Below are 18426 nucleotides of genomic sequence, written 5' to 3'. Positions count from 1 at the left end.
TGCAGACACAATACCTGATTGAAACCCCTTCTTATAGCACCGTGGGAGCCCAACGGCTGACAAATTCATTGTAGTTTGCCAGTTATTTGCACAAATTCTCAAAAAATAGTGAGCTTCCCTGTGTGCACACAGTGTTTTAAAGTTGCCTTTGCGTAACCCGAGATGGAAGCACAACGTGATCTGTCTGTACTGGGACAGCGAAGAAGCAGGCTCAATATCCTGCATAAAAGGATTGCCACTGCCTCAAAGATATTTGCAAAATATATCCAAAGCTGTTGCAGGTCTTGCACAATTAGGAAGAAGTTAAATGAGAACTAAATCGTTCTTCGCAAATTCCCTGCTCATCTCCAGCGTGGTTCAACTCTAGAACAGGCCGAGCTCTCTGACTCCGATCTAGGAAGATCATGTATTATGCATGCAAATAATCATTAAAGGTAAAAATACTATCTGCTTAAAAGTACGCATGTTCTTTTCAAGTACTTTTTCAAGTACTTTGCTGAATAAAGCTCGAGCCCTAGAACCTAGTAAAGAAATAATACTTTAAAATAAGGTCTCAGGCTTGCATTAATAATAATTTTCTGAACAATTTTGTCTTAAAGATTTTTAAGCTGAGGTGATAGTGTATTTGCAAGGCACTTCTTTCAAATGTCCTGGGAATGTCAATATGTAAGGGTTTCATACGCTTTACTCTAGAGAAGTTGATAATAATAACTTCAGCCCAACTAAATGAATTCATTCGATATATATATTAGCATACCTGTTCCATGGCTTTCCCTCAACGTGTACAAGGATAATACAATTAGCGGCACTTCTCTTTAATTACGCCCTGAAGGCAAGCGTGACTAGTTAACAGTGCATACACTAGAGAGAAATTTTTTTAAACTAAACAGAAATAAAGCCCAGAGGAAGAAGTATACAACACATCGCGACTGCAGAAGGAAAAAACGTACATGCCATAACTGCCTACATCTGTGTTTGCATTAAGCTTGCGTGCTGTCTAGTAAAGCCTCTATTTTTCAAATACACACAGCTTGAATAATTAGAGAACAAGTGTGCCAAGGCTACCTCAGAAAGGAAATTTATGTTTCTAGTAATGAAATGTTCCTGGTGGCTGCACATCATTTGACTGCAAGAAGATAAGCACAGGCCGTGAAGTAGACATTTTACCTGGAATATATTTCAATAGAAAGCTATGAAAAATGCTAGAGCTGTTTTGGATTTGTCTTCACATCAAAAACGGCATTTTTCACTGGGGTAGCTCTTCAAAGTCAACCGTGGATGAGAGTCTGGATTAGAACTGATTACCTGTCACTGGAGGAAAGAGCATCCCATCTGTTTAAGGAGCAAAGCAAACCAAATAAACCTTTGAGTCTTCCTAAGGAAGTCAGTTATCAACCAGCAATGCTTAGTGTTTCTACGTCACCTACAATACACTGATAAATTTTAGCTAGCTCTGTATTTCCTAGGAGAATGAGCCTTCATTCCCTTACACTAGACCAAATACTGTTTGCAAAGACACTAAGAAAGCATAACACTTGAAAAGTCTCTCTTGTTGATGGCTGGCATGTGCCTCGGACAGAGGAGTGGTGTGATATGAGACATCAGTTACTCTCTATCTCAATGAGGAACTCGCAGAGACTTTCTGAGGTAGCCATAAATGAGGGAAAAAAACCCACTGAAGTAAAAGGATAGCACCATGTTCCATAAAAAGAGGTTTCAGAGCGCTGGTCCTTTCCTCCTCTACGTGCAGTCAAACTCCTGGACTTGACACTCGATTTTTGTAGAATTCTGGCTGCCTTGATTCACCCATCAACCACACACAAAACAGGTTTATGAATTTATCCTTCTTCGCATCAGTGATGTCTAGTCTTAGGTAACAAAGACTGTTAATGTTACTGCGTTTTTGTTACTACAAGTTCTTCATGCACACTTGGCAACGGCTGACCCTCGTTCGAAGCTGTCCGGCTTTCAGAGTTTCCGAGGGAGGAGCACTGACAAACTGCTGCGACTGTTCAACGGTCGTCAGCCAGAAGCTGTATTTGTTTGCAAAGTAATGGCATGTTCCCCTAGCGCCGTTGCACTCAATGAATGGAGTAGCACGGAAATCCTCCAGGCAAGAACCAGGCGAGACAAGGGACTGACCTCCGCCTTCTGCACCAGCCGCGGTATGCTGAAATACAGACGTCAATTTAAATGAGTTCAAAGGAACAGAATGGGAGGTAAAGAGGGGAGTCCTCCAGGTCCATTGTTAAAAGGAGTAAACCAGGCAATGAAAGTTATACCTTGGCTATGCCTACCTGTCTTCTGAGTCAGGGCTAGAGGTGAAGAAGCAAAAGAATGTACTTAGGCGGAATACAGGCCTGGTATAATGGAAAACCAGCTTTCACTTGCAAGCTGGGAAAATTTAGAAGCAATAATGCCGACTTCATACTTTTCTGACAATCTTACACTAACGAGCTTCCAGGAGGGTGCAATGGAAAGTGTTCTACTTTTTCCACTGAGAGAGGGGATTAAGACAATGCTGTAGCTTAATTAGCGTTTCCACATTTAAAGGTTTGAAGACCAAGGAGTATCGGCGGCAATACAGAACTACTGCATCAATGTTACTACTGAACTTGAGCAGCAGAGGTGAGAAGGCCAGCTAAATGGGAACAAGCCCAGAAAGCCTACAGCAGGCCAGCTGATAAAGAATAAACGATCAGGGCAAGAAGCTACAGGGCTCCAGTTTCCTGTAAGCAACTCACAGAACACAGTCTCAGTCACCTAATCAAAGAGGAGGTCCAGAAACGCTTAAAGCTGCCTTTGCATTAGCAATAGTATCCTTACCATAAGGAAGGAGTATCCTATCCATAGGCTGCGCCAACCAAGGGGACACTGCGGGATGGTGATGTCCTGGCTGTGCACAGCCACAGCCTGGGAAGGTGCTTCACATACGGAGCAACGACTGATGTACTGCGGGATCTGAGCACTGTCCACGGGCATCATGGGGATAGGAGCAGTGGTGGAGAGCCAGTAGGACTTGTCATTTCGGCTGGCGTAGTAGCACACTTCATTGATGTTGCAGTAAATAAACGGCATGGTGCTGAAGCGAGGCAAACATGAGCCAGCAAAACCTGGAAAAATTGGAGAAGCGGTCATACTAAGCATCTGCCAAACGCTCCAGCTCATACACACCAGACATGAGTGGTGGAGGATGGCACAAGCGACACTGCTCCCGGTACAGATTCTGGCCAAGTAGACTTCCACCACCTCTACTACAACCACCTGCGGTATCAATGAAGATTGCTCATTTGAAATGGCGTTTTGGTCTACATTGTTTATGCCCGAGCGAATTCCGTCAACTCACCAAGATCCTGGTTGTGTGCCTTTTCCTGCCCCTCCACGTACAATAAGCTGTAGCCATCCCAGAGCTTATTCATCCCTATGGGACAAGGTGGGATTTGCTCTGACTGACTGTGCTTCACCAAAGTGTATCCAACGCCCACGCTCCGACCAGGCATTCCCGGCAAACCAAGTGAGCCCGGCTTTCCAGCAACACCTAGAAGACAGAAAAGGAGTCACTATTACTAATACGCAGTGTGGACATCAGCTAGCTCTATACCTGATTTTGGCATTGCTGTCATTGTGTTTATGTCAGTCTTGTACAATGAGGAGCACAAGTTTTTGCGGCTGGTATATGAATAACTAGACTTACCAGTTCCAAAAGCAGTCATTTCATAGCAGCACCCACCCATTTCCTACCTCATTTAATTTTCTTTCTTTGCCCAACAACTCTGGTGTCAATGTGTTAGCACATATCCCACAGTACAATAATTCTGAGGATCTCAAAGCACCAACCAAACCTGAATAAATTCATTTTTGCTCTAGTGTTCTTCATGATGATATTCCTTTGACACAGAAAGGCCAAAAGTTGTACGACAAATCTGTGGCAGAATCCAAACCTTCTCTCTCTCACTGTGCCTTTCCTCTACTATCCAACCCTCACAGCTGTGTTCACTGTCAATACCATTTTGCTCTTTTAGAACTTCAAGATGACTCCCACATCCACAGAACATTAAAGCCAAAAGATGTCCAGCATTGTACCTAGGGAAACACCAGCAGTGACAGACAACAATGACATGGGAGATAATCTTCCTCACTGAAGATTAGATTTACTTCATTGCAGATACAAGATTGTGTACATCCCCATGCCTTCCCAAGGTAACTGGGTGTTGAGGAGGGTCTCTGCAGAACCTGTATGCAAACAGAATTCCTTCTTTCTGATCTGTGCTCCCCAAATCATAAAATTACCTTCAAATCCTTGTGGTCCTGGGGCACCTGAAGGTCCTGGATCCCCAGCTACGCCAGGTGATCCAGGTAAACCATCACGTCCTTTCAAACCAGATCTTCCTGGCAGACCTTTTGTACCTGAAATTAAATACAATCATTACTGTCATTATTTCCTCATACTAACGCCTTCTCTCCTGCAATCATATTCCAGAAGAGAAATATGTTGTCAGCAGCCATGCTGGGAGCTCACTCTTCAACAGCTGTGGTTACAAACAACTAACTCCATGCAGTGATTCCACATGATCTGACTGTTAAAGGATCACAAGGTGCGGCGGAACATTAGGCAAGGCTGAAAATGCAGCACTGAGATCTGGGATAAGCTACTGATTTCAGTCTGAAGCCACATTGGACCTAAGGCTCAGGTTTCAGTTTGATGGCTGTGGAAGTCTGTGAACTCTTCTCATCTCTCTCACAAGATTCCTGCCGCTGTGAAAGCAAGAATCCTCTGGTATAATGGTCCAGCTGTTGTAAGCTGAAGAAAGTTGAGCTACCTTGCTGAAATTTTGCTTAAGACTTGAAGTCACTTCTTTGGCTTGATTTCACCCCTTTTTCAAACCAGAAAATTGGCCTTGATGTTCAGTCTAAATTATGTAAAATTAGAGCCATTGACTTGAACTAAATTCACCTTTCCCGTCCTCCCCCTGATATTTGATGGTGAGCATCTGACTGACAAATCTTTAAAAAGTCTCAGGGCAGTGAAGGGTGCTCAAAATATAAAGGCTTAGAATTTAGTGGGATGTAAGAGGAGGTGCCTGCTTGTGGACCTTTAGAATCCATTCAGGACTGTCCTGACCCCAAACTAGAAAGGTCTGGCATGGATTAGATAAACCAACAATAAAATAAGTGTTCAGGATGGTACGAGTTAAAATATAACAAAATACTATGTAAAGAGACAGAAGGCATTATGCAACTGCACAGAGCTAGATACCTAGCATGTGATCAGTAATGTGGAAGGTTAATAGTAGTATAAAGGAACATGTGACTGGGAAACAGATGGGTGTAAATTTGCACAACTTTTGTAAAGATTAAGCATTAAAAATAGTATAAATAGGGGTAATTTCACAATGAACGTCTCTCTTTCCAGAGCTCTGCAGTGTCTGTTACCTGATTGCCTGACCAGCATTAATAAAGGCGCTCTCGGCTTTTACTCCCTGCACAATTATTCACTTCAGGAACCGACAACAGGAAGCCAGGAACTAACACAGCTCTATTCACTGTGACGGGATTCAGGATAACATCTAGGGGAAGGACTGGTGCTAAGTGATGTTCCTGCTCTAGGAGTTTCCATGAATAAAAGAGACTACTAACATTTAAAAATCACCTAAATGGCAGTGCTAAGAAAGGAATCATGGGGACTTGCTGGGCCTAGGAGAGCCAACTGGTGCAGGACCCACCAGAGCTGCTTTGCCAAACAATATGAACCACAGTGGTGCGGGCTGAAGTTCCCAGCACTTCTCCAGTTACAGTATTTCATTGGCAATTCAAATAATTCTCAGTGGTGAATCATTTTCATGACGACTCCACCTGCTAGTACCAAAGCCGGTATCGTATCGGCTACATCACAGGCTGCTGCAACCTAATTCTGGAAACCTAATTAAAGAACACTATAAAAGTGCATGAACAGAATTTATCAAATACATTCTAATAATAATAAAACATGCTATTTGTATGCATTTTGCTGGAGTTATTTCCTTTATCAGAAAAACCTGTAAACCTTCCTAATGCATTTAAGAAAGTAGTGTTGTTCTTCCAGGAGGCCAGCATTTCAGTGATCTCAGTGTACTTTTTACCTGTTTTTCCAGCCGGCCCCTGGAATCCAGGATCTCCATCAAAGCCAGGGACGCCATCAATTCCTGGCAGACCAGGTAAGCCTGCAGGGGCTGTGATTTCTTCTGGCTGCGGGGTTATACCTGGAGCCCCTTGTCGGCCAGGGAGACCTGCACACAGTGCAAATGACAGTGTAAGTACCCCACAAAAAATTCACAGTTTTGATGATATACTGACACAAGGGAGAAGTATGCTAAATTAAGACTGCCTTAATACATCAGCACTGGGTATCTTTGTAAAAAGTGGTATGTCAAGCTCTTCCTAATTTATTTCAATCTCTAAGAAACTAATAGTCCCCCAAATAAGCTCATTAAGGGAGCTCTGAAATTTTCCCCAGCCCAAACCATGTGCAATAAAGTACAAAAGCTTTTCAAATCCCCCAGCACTCACCTCGACGGCCCATTTCACCTTTCAGCCCAGGGTAACCAGGATCCCCCGGAGCCCCATCTTTACCTGGCATCCCCATAAGGCCAGGCTCCCCTCTTATACCTGCAAAGATACACAGCTAAAGACGTCAGGGGCTAAGCGTGGGGTCCTGACTCTGATCCACAGCTGGGCCACTGAGAAACACACTGATGGCAGTGATGGCAGCAGCAGTTCAGCTCAGAGGTGGAGGGGACCACAACCCTTAAGGAACTCTGTGCCCATTCTGATGTCCAGAACGGCTGCAGAGCCTCAAGACAAGAATTTCCACTGCTACATAATTACACTTTATTGAAAGTATTCTTCCCCTTCCTTGGGTAACCCAGGGAAAGTGTTTGGGGAGTGCACATCTTTCCTATTTCGAATCCACCTCTGTGCACAGCACAGAGGGATGGGGATCTGCCAGCCTACAAAGACAGCGTACAGTTCTTCACCTGGCGAAGGTTCTCCATCCTTTCCTGGCTTTTGAGCTGTGCGGTTTCTTTGAAACCTTGCTACTAGAGTTCTTGTTTGCAGCTGCCCTCTAGTCTCCTTTGGCAGAGACCGAAGAGAGAGCAACCTGCTCCCTGCCTTAGCCCAGAACAAAATCTCTTCACTCCTACAATCCTCTTAGCCTGTTCTGGAGACCTAAATCCACCATGCTATGCCTCTGAGCACACGATGGGTGGGATGAAACAGCATCTCCAGTCTTTGCCTGGACAGCATATGCAAGTGGGTAACTATAGTCGACAAGCACAGCACCATTGCATGTGTACTTCATCTACTCAGAAAAAAAACAAAGAGAAGAGAAAAAAATCATTAGGGACACACTGAAGAGCACTTGGAGCTGGCCTCACTTTGCTGCTTTTGGAGTCAGTAGGTAAAACCTGCATGGGCCAAAAGGGAAGACTTGGACAACAAACTCAGCTGTGCTTATACCTGAACGAGGATTCGTTTCAAAGCAGTCACACTGATCACACGATAGCCATTCATACTGTCAAGGTGACAGCTGCCAAACCACACCCAGACCCTTTCAAGGCAAGATTACCTTTGAATCCAGATGCTCCAGGGAGTCCAACTGGACCAGTGGGTCCCACGTCACCCTTAATGCCTCGCAAACCAGGAACACCAGGGAAGCCTGGATTGCCTGTGTCACCTTGGTCAGAAGCTGGGCCAGGGGGCCCTCGGGGTCCTGGAGGGCCTGGAAGACCTAGAGACAACAGGGGTAATTAGCACAATCTGCTCCTCTGGCAAAGTAAATGCTGGGGCTATCCCCAGCGCATTATTGTTTGGGTGTCTATATTTCCAGCGGTGTCCTCCTCCCGAAGGAAAAGAACCAGACCCCACCCGCTTATATCCACTTAGGTCCCATAAACTTTTAAATCCTTTTAACCACAGTAATTTAGCTTGAAATTCTGGGCCTGAGCATAGCCCTTGCCCCACCTGGTAGCTAGCCTGGTGAGTCAGATGTTCCCTAGGAGAATGAGAGCATTCAAAATCCTGGCTTCAAATCCTTGGCCAGGGAAAGGCCTTCAGTCAGCCTCTCCGACAAGGCTGTGAGGTATTGAATGGGTACCAATGCCATCATGACAAATCTTTCAAACTATACTTGCTGTCGACCCTACAACAAGTGCTTCTTACGTACCTCTAAGTAGCAACGAAGCTTTGCTGCCTCCTATTGCACACAGCATACTTCTAGAGCTTTACACAGAGTCTATGATTACAGCTGTGGAAACCACAGTCCAAAATGGAGCTGGTGTCCAAATTTAGACATACTATGCTGGACTTAAGTACTTACCTTAGTGCCCAAGTCTGTCTTCAGTACCACAATAGGTGCAATGAATATGGACTAGAAAAGCTTTAATAACAGGCTAAATCAAATCAGGATTCAATAGCAGGAATTGAAAACAGATCTTCTCATTCTCCATCCCTGATGTAAAACTCAGGTTATTAAAGTGACAGTAGTCATCCAAGTCATTTCACCTCAGAGCTCTTCAAAGAAAACACATAACCAGAAATCCCCTTAGCTAGTCCACTCTCCTTACGAGGCCTCTCTTCATACCTGAACTCCCATCTGTTCCTGGATGGCCAGCATCCCCAGGTCTCCCACGTATATCAGAAGGAAGAGAAACCCCAGGTGTTCCTGGCAAGCCAGGCAGTCCCACAGGACCAGGGGGACCTAGAATAAGAAATACAAAGTGAGAGAGTGTACCCAAAGCTCTTCCGGGATCTTCACAGACATGAACAGAAGTAGTGGCTGAGTAGCGTTTATATTGAGGAGAACAAAGAGACATCTCACTACATGAGGGGAAAAATTACTATATTCTGCTGTTCAGGAGAGGTATAGACACTGTGAGAACTATGTAACCAAGTGTTTCTCAAATATATAGCCACATCACAGATTTAACGTTTACCTGTCAAACCACTAACCACCCCTGTGGCTTTAGGAGTTCTCTTTGGTAATTCTGCTGACCATGCAACCCACTGACCTGAGCTGCTGGGCTTCCAGAACATCAGTATTTACCCATGTCTCCTGATGAGCCTTTTGGTCCAGGGAATCCTAGAGCTCCTCTACCCAAGCCTGGAGAACCTTCTTCACCCTTCGGACCTGGGAGACCTGCAGGGCCTTTCAGTCCAGTTTCACTCAGGCCTAATTAAACACGGTTAACAAAGATAAGAGAGCCTATTCAAATTGCCTAATAGCAGTTAAATTATTACACAAACTGAGCTGTAATAAAAAATTAGCCATTTACTACTACACTCTCTGCTGTTTTCAGCAGAGCAACAGAAAGAGATTTGGAGCCTCATGTGCTACTCTGGTTGTGCAGAGTGAATTTAAACAATCTGCAAGATGCTGAGAGAGAAGCATATGACTGTTTTGGTCTTCCCACAAGCTCTTGCACAAGGATGTGAACATAGCACTCCTGTGACAGGATTTGCCTGCCCGCCTATGTGCTGTGTCTCTCAAGAGGATTCAACATAGACTCAAGCTTCTGGTCTTCAAAGAATCTGGTGGGCTTCATGCTCCAACATGGAGAGATCAGTTTCCACAGACTACTGCAGAAGACACACTGAGGCACAAGTGGTGCAGGGCAGAGGCTCCCAGGAAGAGCTGCAGGGAGATGTTCAGCATGTCACTCTGGCAAGAGTAAATACTAAGCAGCTCCCTCAGACAGGAAAATTGTGGAGGATCTATATGCTGTAAATCATTACCTTCCAATAGAGAATGTTTTACACAAAGAAAACACAGGTATTATTTGGGTTGTACACATCAAGACTGTTTGTCTGTTTTCATGCATAAAATGTCTGCCACAGATTTTAGGTTCTGCTTTACAAGATGACTGTAACTAAACAAGTCTTTCTCCACCTCTTTACATTTAGTAAAACACTGTTTGTAAAACAGAACAACATTCTATTTCATACAGTTAAAAATATGAAAAAATCCATCAGAAGCTTCCCAAAAGCAGAATCCAGAATCTAATCAAAGAAATCACCTTCTGATTTTACTGATGCCTTTCTGGAGCTCCATATAATGGAGGGCTATGGAAAGCAGCAGGGAAACATGCCATCGCTAAGACCAACTCAAAGCAAGCGTTTGATGCTGCCCTGCTAAAATCAAACATCCATTAGAAATGGAAGAGTTTTATGATTTCATTCCATCGGCTTTCCAGCAGTGACATAGTCCTTCAGGAATTCAAGGACAACCATCACCAGAAAAGCCTCTTCACTCCACAGGCTGCATCCTATTCTTACTGGCATTAAAGAAGAATTTGTTCACGCACATTCAATATCCTGAGGTTTTTCTTCAGGTTACAATTAAATCCAGAACTGGGTGAAATAGGGGAATTTTGTGGGGAAAACTGCTCTCATGATGGACCAGTGTATGCATTTCCCCAGCTATGACACTTCTACTACACATTTCCTTTACCTGGTGTTCCAGGAGACCCTTTTGTGCCTGGCAAGCCATTCAGACCATTTAAACCCGGAAATCCATGAAACCCTGAAGAGACATTGGGAACATGTAAGTGAGCAAATAAGCAAATAATCTAGTTAGGTGGAAAGGCATAAGATGTCTCCTGGAGACTACAACACGTACGAGAAACCTGACACACAGGGGAACACAGTATGTAAAGTCTTCCTTCACACAGGCCCCCTTCATGGAACCTTTTCCTGCTGCTCTCATCGGTTTTACCCTGAGTGAACACCCATCAGTGATCCAAACCAAGTGAGAGCCTCTCCCTTTCCAACCACTTCTCTGCTCATTTCTAGCAGCTGGTGCCTGCACTAACATTGCCAAGAAATGAGCTGATTTCCCACGCACAGCTGGCCCACAGATAAGAGTGCTGCCTGCCTGCTGTGATATACTTGGCCAAAACACTGGTTTTCTGACCCAATTTCTCCCACCATGTGCAGGCTCCAGATATACCTTTAGGTCCTGCTGTTCCATGAGCTCCAGGGAATCCGACAGATCCTGGCTGCCCTGGAGGTCCTGGTGGCCCAGGGATTCCTCGCAGCCCAGCATTTCCAGGGATCCCTAAAAACAAGCAGAAAAATGTTCATGTACTACACATCCAGGATGGAACAGCTCACAGCTTCTGTTCCTGCACTTAGCTCATAGGATGGGTGAATAAATTGCTATTAAGATAAAGCAAAACCAGATCCAAATCTCTCCTCACTACCACTACTAGCATAGCACTTATCAAGCTATTTATTTCATAGCTTTTTTTATTTTTTAATCATAGCAATGACACTTTTCATTATCCACCAAGTGACAGACTGGAACAGTTCACATACTGAATAACTAATTAAATTGTTTTTCAAATAAAATATTCCAATAATGACTTTCACTGTTCTCCCATCTTTAATCTCAATAACAATTGGAGAATCTACCTGCTAGTTACACCACTCCCAGTCACTTGTAGCCATCCTTCTGGGTAGGTTTGACTCTAGAGAGGCAATGGACAGAAGTGTTGCAATAGAAGATTTTAGAGCAGCCTTGCCCATAAGCAGCTGCAAAGAAGCTGCTACTGCTTGTATCTAATCGAGGTCTTTCCTATTTGCTAAAAGAAATCCTTTAGGTTTCCATTGTGCAGGATTCACCACATGGTTGACCCACAGGATCAGTCAAGACAGGACAAGGTGACACCTTACACTAGTGTCAAAGAAAATTCCCATCTTCTTGTCAACCTTCTTGTTCAAGCCTCAGCTGAGACAGGCCAACCAGGGCTAAGGAAACAACAAGGCGAGGTTGTTCTACAGTCACACCATGAACTGCAGAACTCAGATGCCTAGTCCAGTACCTGCTGGTCCTTCTTGGCCAAGATCTCCTGGGCCGCCTTTGAGTCCATTCACCCCAGTGTTTCCTGGGTAGCCTGGTTCACCCTTGAGTCCTTCTCTCCCTCTCTCTCCTGAAAGGTTAAAAACAGACAGCATGCTAGAGCACAAGTCAAACTGAAGGAAGGCGTGAAAAGAATGAGAAACACGTTATGTTGAGGCTGCAGAACTTGCGTCTGCTTAGCCATGGTCTGGGCCCTGGACTGGACTCCCCGGATGCCAAATACCAGTGCAAATCCACAAGTTCCTCCTCAAAAAGCAAAGTGGGACCCAGCATTACAATTTGGCTGTTCTCAGACATGTTCATTATCATCCAGATTTGTGCCCCACCTGGATTCCAGACTCCTCATATCTCACTTCCAGGAGAGGACTAAAGTATTCAAATTTATAGATTACAAAAATGCCCAAATTGGGCAATGCTACCCTGTTTAATCTCTAGAATTTTGCATTCTTGAAGTGAGCTACTTTACCTGGGAACCCTGGGTCCCCTCGCTCTCCTTTTGCTCCAGCAATGCCAGGAATGCCAACAGTCTCTCCCTGGTCACCTGGAAAAGAAAGATAAGGTGGGGAGGCCATTCCCTAATTGACTGTGGGGAGCAGTTTCCAGGGCTGCTCAACAGCCTTGTTTATGAAAATAAACCTTGCCTATACTTCAAATCCATGGAGCAAACAAAGACAATAGTAAGTGACGTACCCGAGTTTGAAAATGCTTATAAATAGCAATGGATGCAAATTCACTCATGCAAATGCATGATAAGACAAACATTTATGGGTAATTCCACAGCATCCTGCTCTTTACACTTTTGACACAAGGAGACGAGAGAGAAGGGTGCCTCTCATACTGCCCAACATGCTTCACACAGTGCTGTGGCCAAACTTTCAAAGGACCACAAAGTATTTGGGCATTTGGCTTGGGACTGGTCTCATCTGAATGAAGCCCCTTACAAGGGGACATGTACTTCAGAGCCAATCACTGGAGAGCAACGGACACTTCTAGAACACTACTCATTCATTTTAGTCATGAATATTAGGACTGTGTATACCGAAAGACCATGTACACTATTTCTTACCCTTTGGACCAGGGAGGCCAATAGGTCCTGGGAATCCAAGTGTTCCTGTGATACCATCTGAACCCTGGAAAAAAAAAAAAAAATGAAACAAAATTAGACTTTGCTTTTTATTCTTGTTGTTCCAAGTTTGGGTCATGTGGGATAAGAGACCACAAAGATGTAGGAAGAAATATTATCTAAAGTGTCATTCAACAATATGAACCAAACAAAAACAATCTGGAAGTTTTGTAAGGAAAACTCCTGCCAGCTTCTGCTGCTTTGCCTCAGGAGTACCAATTAGAACACAGGATTCTCCTAAGAGCACTTAGAGAAGATGAAGATACTTAAGAAGGTATTTACCCTCTCTCCTGGCATTCCTGGAAATCCTATGATACCATGCGTACCCTTCTGTCCTGGCAGCCCAGGTTGTCCAGGTGGACCAGGGAAGCCTGGGTCACCATGAAGACCTCTCTCTTTGCTTGCTAACCCAATCGCACCAGGGAGACCAGGCTGTCCACGGCTTCCTGGGATTCCTTTATCACCTGGGTTATACAATAGAGTGTCATTTCATTTTATAATACAGACATTCAGCCCATTTGGGCCAATTGACCTGTTATCCAAAGCTCCCCTTAAAGAGGAGGAAGGGATGGCATTAGCTCTGCAGAATAGAGCTTCAAAGGAAAATTGTTTTCTCAAAATTCAGAATTGCCATATGCAAATCTTGCTAGCACGTGAATGACAGAACAGAAAACAGTAATACTGCAGGCGCTGTCAAAAGGACAGACCAGACTCCACTGAGAATAAGCACAGTTACTGAACAACTGATACTGGCAACTAACTACGATGTTGTGAAATACCTCTAGGTCCAGGGAATCCTCCAAGCCCAGCTAATCCAGGATCTCCTTTGTCTCCTTTGAATTGCAGTGCCTGTTCTGGAGGCCCAAGAACAGGAAGACCAGGTGGACCTACATCACCTCTGTCGCCTGAAGAAACAAGAAGTCGGGAAATCTTCTTGCAAAATAATCTAACAGAGAAAGGGTATAACACTAGAAGCTGGCAGACAAAAAAAGAACGTCCATGTCTCCTGATGCAAATCCATCAGTAAGTGCTCAGCACCTTTGGCAACCAGGCCAAAGTATTTCACAAGGAAGAAAAGAACACAGTATTTAGGAGAAAACATTAAATACACAGACAACTAAGAAGGGCCTCCTAAGTCCCTCTGCTGCACAGCCAGCAAAAGCCTTTCAGCTGTTTCTTACCTTTTTGACCTTGGAGTCCCACAACTCCAGGGCTCCCTTTTCCTCCAGCTGTGCCAGGAGTTCCTTTAAACCCGTTCACCCCAGGGATACCAGGCATGCCTGGCATGCCAGGGAAACCAAGCAGGCCAGAAGACCCTTTCTCGCCTGTATAGAAAAGTTGAGAAATAGAAAGGGAAGATTAGTCTCTTCTGGTACACTGCATGCCCACCTAGCTGGCAGGTAGAGGCAGCATGGGTCTGGCCGATCACCCAAATCTGGGTAGTAAAGCTTCATGGTGCAAGCACAGCACGGCCACTTCTCTCATGGGTCTCCACTCATGATACTTTCAACCAGCAGTTTTCAGTTCACTCTGGAGACCCTGGTCCTGCTTCCACTGGAGAGCAAAACCCAATCAATTTCCAAGACAGCAACACGCAGTTACATAGTTCTATTGCTCTCCGCCTAAAATAACACAGAATTCTCCAAGTAACCAACTACTGTATTGGTGCTTAATGACCATACAGATGGAAATTTGTTCCCATTTGGTTTGTGCTTCATTCTTTCCCTTCTACAAATTTCATTCACTGTTCCTCATTTCTTTAATTTTCTTGTCTTTCTATCTTGATTTACATGATCCTTTGTCCATAAGGGCCCAAGTCCTTTAAGATGAATCTCCTTATGACCGTGACTTGATAATTAAATCCATCATTTGTAATTCATAACTCAGCAGCAAAACAAATGCATTCCAATACTAGTTGGGAATTCATTCTCTTCTGACAAGATGGGACTAAAATCAGTATTAACAATGTTATTTTTTTGTGGGCACAATAATCTCGGACTATTCCCCTAGTGGAATACATACCTTTTGGACCAGAGAAACCTGGACGTCCATCTTGACCAAAAGGCCCAGGCGGCCCTAAGAATCCTCTTTCACCAGGAGATCCTGGAGCACCATCAAGACCTGGGAAGCCTTTCATACCAGCAGGGCCTTGTGGACCTACATCCCCAGTCACGCCTTTGACTCCAGGAAGTCCTGAATCAATACAAGAAAGAACTCGATAGATTATGTCACACAAACACTAGGACAATTTGCAGACAGCTTCCCAAACTCTTTAAACACAGCATTGTTTTTAATATGACAAATGGACCTTATGGCACATGCAGCCTACTAGAAGGCATAAAGCTTAGAACTGCAAAAGCATTAGTCATCTAATAATAAAATACCTATGAAGAGGGTTACTGCCTACATCACTACACAAGTGGCAAGAGTGAAACCCCTTATGATGTATCCATTTTTGTCTCCTTTACCAGACACTAAACTGTAGCACATCAGTCTTACCTTTATCATCAAGGCAGCCAAACCAGAATGGGGAGCATCATTAATGCCAGCTTCTGCTACCCACCCCATCCTCTGGGTGACCAGAGATCAACTGGGGAGGCTTGTTTTTACAAGTTTCTTTTCCACCTCGGTAGTTAAAGTGTTACTTCTCAAGCGCAAATTGCTCACTAAGGGAACAAGCTTCTGATCGTGCTGTCACACAAAACCAACATCATATGCACTGTTTTGCCTCTAAATGTTTCAGAATGTTTCTAGCTGAAGATTTGTAATGGTTTACAAATTTAAATAAAGGCTCAAACCATTGAAAACAGAATGCTCAGATCCAAAGAGGGGAAGAGAAGGAAAAATCAGGTGGCTTCTGAAAAATGGCATTTGCAGCAGTAGCACCCAATATACGAGCTTTGTTATACTCAGGGCTTAAACGTTTTAAGTTACAACCCAGTATTTTTTAAAGCAGAAGATGAAATGGCTGCTTTATTTAAGAAGACAAAGAAAACACACACACTTAAAATCTGTACATATTAAGGATTTCCTTATAGGCTTCAGGCTTTGTTAGTGTCTGAGCATTCTCACTACAACGGTTCTTTGCCTTCTGGTTTGATTAGCAATAATAAGGGGTATCACCTATAGTCAATGCAATTCTTGTAGCATTAAAAGCTAGGTTGTTAGTCCATGAGCTTTTATGCTACACTGCATTTTCTCACCTTGACAGCCTATGTGAAGAACCCATAACCAAACAGTGTGACATCAGAAATGGAGAGTTGATGATAAATGGAATAGAAACATGGTGAAGGAAAAAACAGACAAAATATGTAAACAGAAAGAACAAGGGTACAAAAGAAATTAATGATTCAGAGAGAATACAGCTGCAAAAAAACTTAATCATTTGGAGCTTATCATCCTAGCAATGGGAGGTTTTTAAAAACAGTTGAAGGAAAGTCATATATGGCATACAGTCCAAAAATGTAAAACAATAGAGAGGCAAAAACAATGTTAACATCAGAATAAAAAACCCTTTAAAACTCTATGATTTTCATCTCAAATGGTTACTGCTTTCATTCATTTGTTGTCACTGTACTCCAGCACTGTCATTCTGCATGTCAGAACAGACGAGTTATGTCACAGACCATTATCTACTAATTCCCAGGTCCCTCTTTGCTTGGTTCTCAAGTCTTGCATACAATGTTATCATGAAACACTTTAATCAGTGCAGCTTGAGAGAGACTGCTGTACTCAAGTGGCGGGGTTTTTTTTCCCCTTAAAGTCAAGGGAAATAAATTTCTCTTCTGCCCCAGCAAAGAGAAAGACAGACAAGACTTAAGTGCTTGTTCTGAGAAAGCGAACAATTTTTCAGTCTATCAAAGTCACATTTCAAGCAATCTCATACATTAGAAATTAATTGTCATGGAAATGGGAACTGAAGATTAGTCAGTGATACAACCAGCATGTAAAAGCAGAGATGTTAAAAATATCAAGACATTTAAGATGCTTTCTCCTGTCTTTCTGCTGTACTTCTTACAGCCTTGAGGCACCATTTCTAGGCAGGAGTCATCCAGCAGTCAGAGGCAAAAGGCTCAAATTCTGCATTCTGTTACCCCTAACCAAAGGTAGGAGTTCATTCCTAGCAAATGCTAAATCTCTCCCACACTTCCTCAACATTGCAGCGTTCAGCTTAGCTACTTGTCTTCATTTGAAGACATTACATACCTGGTGCTCCTGCAAGGCCAGCTGACCCCAAGGGTCCTGGTTTTCCCTTAATGCCAAAAGGACCTCCAGGACCAGGAGGTCCCCGCAATCCAGGGACACCCGAATATCCTGGATTACCCTGTTCTCCTTTAATACCGAGGAGGCCTGGTCTTCCATCTAACCCTGGAAACAGAGAGGTGGGAGGTTACAGAACAAATAAAAACAAAATTCACACTTTTAATTAAAAAACGAGTTTTAAGAAAAGCCTTTGAGTTGCATTAGATTCTAAGAGAAAACCAGCAAATAGCCACCTGTGAGCAGCTTAGAGGACTACTAACACGGTATCTTAAAGAGACTGGAATGGGGAAAGATTTTTGAAGAGAAACAGTTTGATATTCCCAGATACAAGCAGTATCAGTGCTTACCTTTTGGTCCTGGAAATCCAAGATCACCTGTAAGCCCCTTATCACCTGGGAGTCCAGGTCGGCCACGCTCTCCTAGTGCTCCACTCTCAGCACCAAATACATCTCCAGGAGCTCCTTTCGTTCCAGCTAAGCCCAAAGCACCCATTTTCCCAGGCAAACCGTCTGTTCCATCCAGTCCTGGAAGTCCTTGTGACCCTTGCTCTCCTCGAGGTCCAGGGAAGCCTTAAAGAGGAAAACAGTAAATGTCACTCAGCAGAAGTACAGAATATCTGCTTCCAATAGCATCTCTAACAAAAGCAACATTTTAAAAATTTCCATGCAAGAAAAAGTTGTTTGGAAAGTTTCAGAATGTTTCAGTACTGAATTAGAAACAATAATGGGTGACAGAAAGTGATGAAACTGTTTAAAACAGTTAGAATATCCTTTCATATTATTCTTTTTTTTTAAAGAAAAGAATACTTTAGGAGTATCTGGGAGCTGCAGCTAGTTGCAGCTTTACAAGCGTGGTTTCACTAGATGGCAGATTAGGCAAAAAGGACAAAAAAAGGAGGAAGATGGCCATTTCAGGCTACTGACAGGCAGTATCTCACTACCACTATCAACCACAAAAGCTGTAAAGATGTTATATTCATCACACATTTCTTACTCTGTCGTCTATGTCAGATGACAACTGGCACTGCAGGGCAGAAGACACTGGCAGCCTTGGTACAAGGAGGACTGGAAAGTACTCTCCCTGTACCAAGCAGACACTCAACTGCACTGCTGTATGGACGTTTCACACTGCTCAGGGGTTATGT

General features: G+C 43.6%; 1 protein-coding gene across 1 annotated transcript in view; it reads right to left on the bottom strand.

Annotated features, from left to right (window-relative positions):
• Window positions 1-731: 731 nt before the first annotated feature.
• The window catches only part of COL4A6 (collagen type IV alpha 6 chain), a 138173-nt gene continuing 120478 nt past the window's right edge, over window positions 732-18426 (bottom strand). The window contains exons 26-45 of the mRNA XM_087748500.1: window positions 17630-17851; window positions 17226-17387; window positions 15042-15212; window positions 14201-14344; window positions 13799-13924; window positions 13302-13483; window positions 12963-13026; window positions 12363-12437; window positions 11859-11966; window positions 10985-11092; window positions 10487-10558; window positions 9083-9208; window positions 8621-8737; window positions 7607-7768; window positions 6547-6645; window positions 6120-6266; window positions 4291-4407; window positions 3347-3538; window positions 2827-3113; window positions 732-2170 (exon numbers count right to left, since the gene is read on the bottom strand). Of these exons, the coding sequence (XP_087604626.1) occupies window positions 1910-2170; window positions 2827-3113; window positions 3347-3538; window positions 4291-4407; window positions 6120-6266; window positions 6547-6645; window positions 7607-7768; window positions 8621-8737; window positions 9083-9208; window positions 10487-10558; window positions 10985-11092; window positions 11859-11966; window positions 12363-12437; window positions 12963-13026; window positions 13302-13483; window positions 13799-13924; window positions 14201-14344; window positions 15042-15212; window positions 17226-17387; window positions 17630-17851 (2942 nt within the window). The 3' untranslated portion in view covers window positions 732-1909. The remainder of the gene's footprint in view (window positions 2171-2826; window positions 3114-3346; window positions 3539-4290; window positions 4408-6119; window positions 6267-6546; window positions 6646-7606; window positions 7769-8620; window positions 8738-9082; window positions 9209-10486; window positions 10559-10984; window positions 11093-11858; window positions 11967-12362; window positions 12438-12962; window positions 13027-13301; window positions 13484-13798; window positions 13925-14200; window positions 14345-15041; window positions 15213-17225; window positions 17388-17629; window positions 17852-18426) is intronic.

The sequence above is a fragment of the Nipponia nippon genome, unplaced genomic scaffold, assembly GCF_047370975.1.
Source record: "Nipponia nippon isolate SJK-2023a ecotype South Korea unplaced genomic scaffold, ASM4737097v1 scaffold_12, whole genome shotgun sequence".
Lineage (NCBI taxonomy): Eukaryota > Metazoa > Chordata > Aves > Pelecaniformes > Threskiornithidae > Nipponia > Nipponia nippon.
Note: the sequence above shows the minus strand (reverse complement) of the source record. Positions and strands in the feature narration are given on the sequence as shown.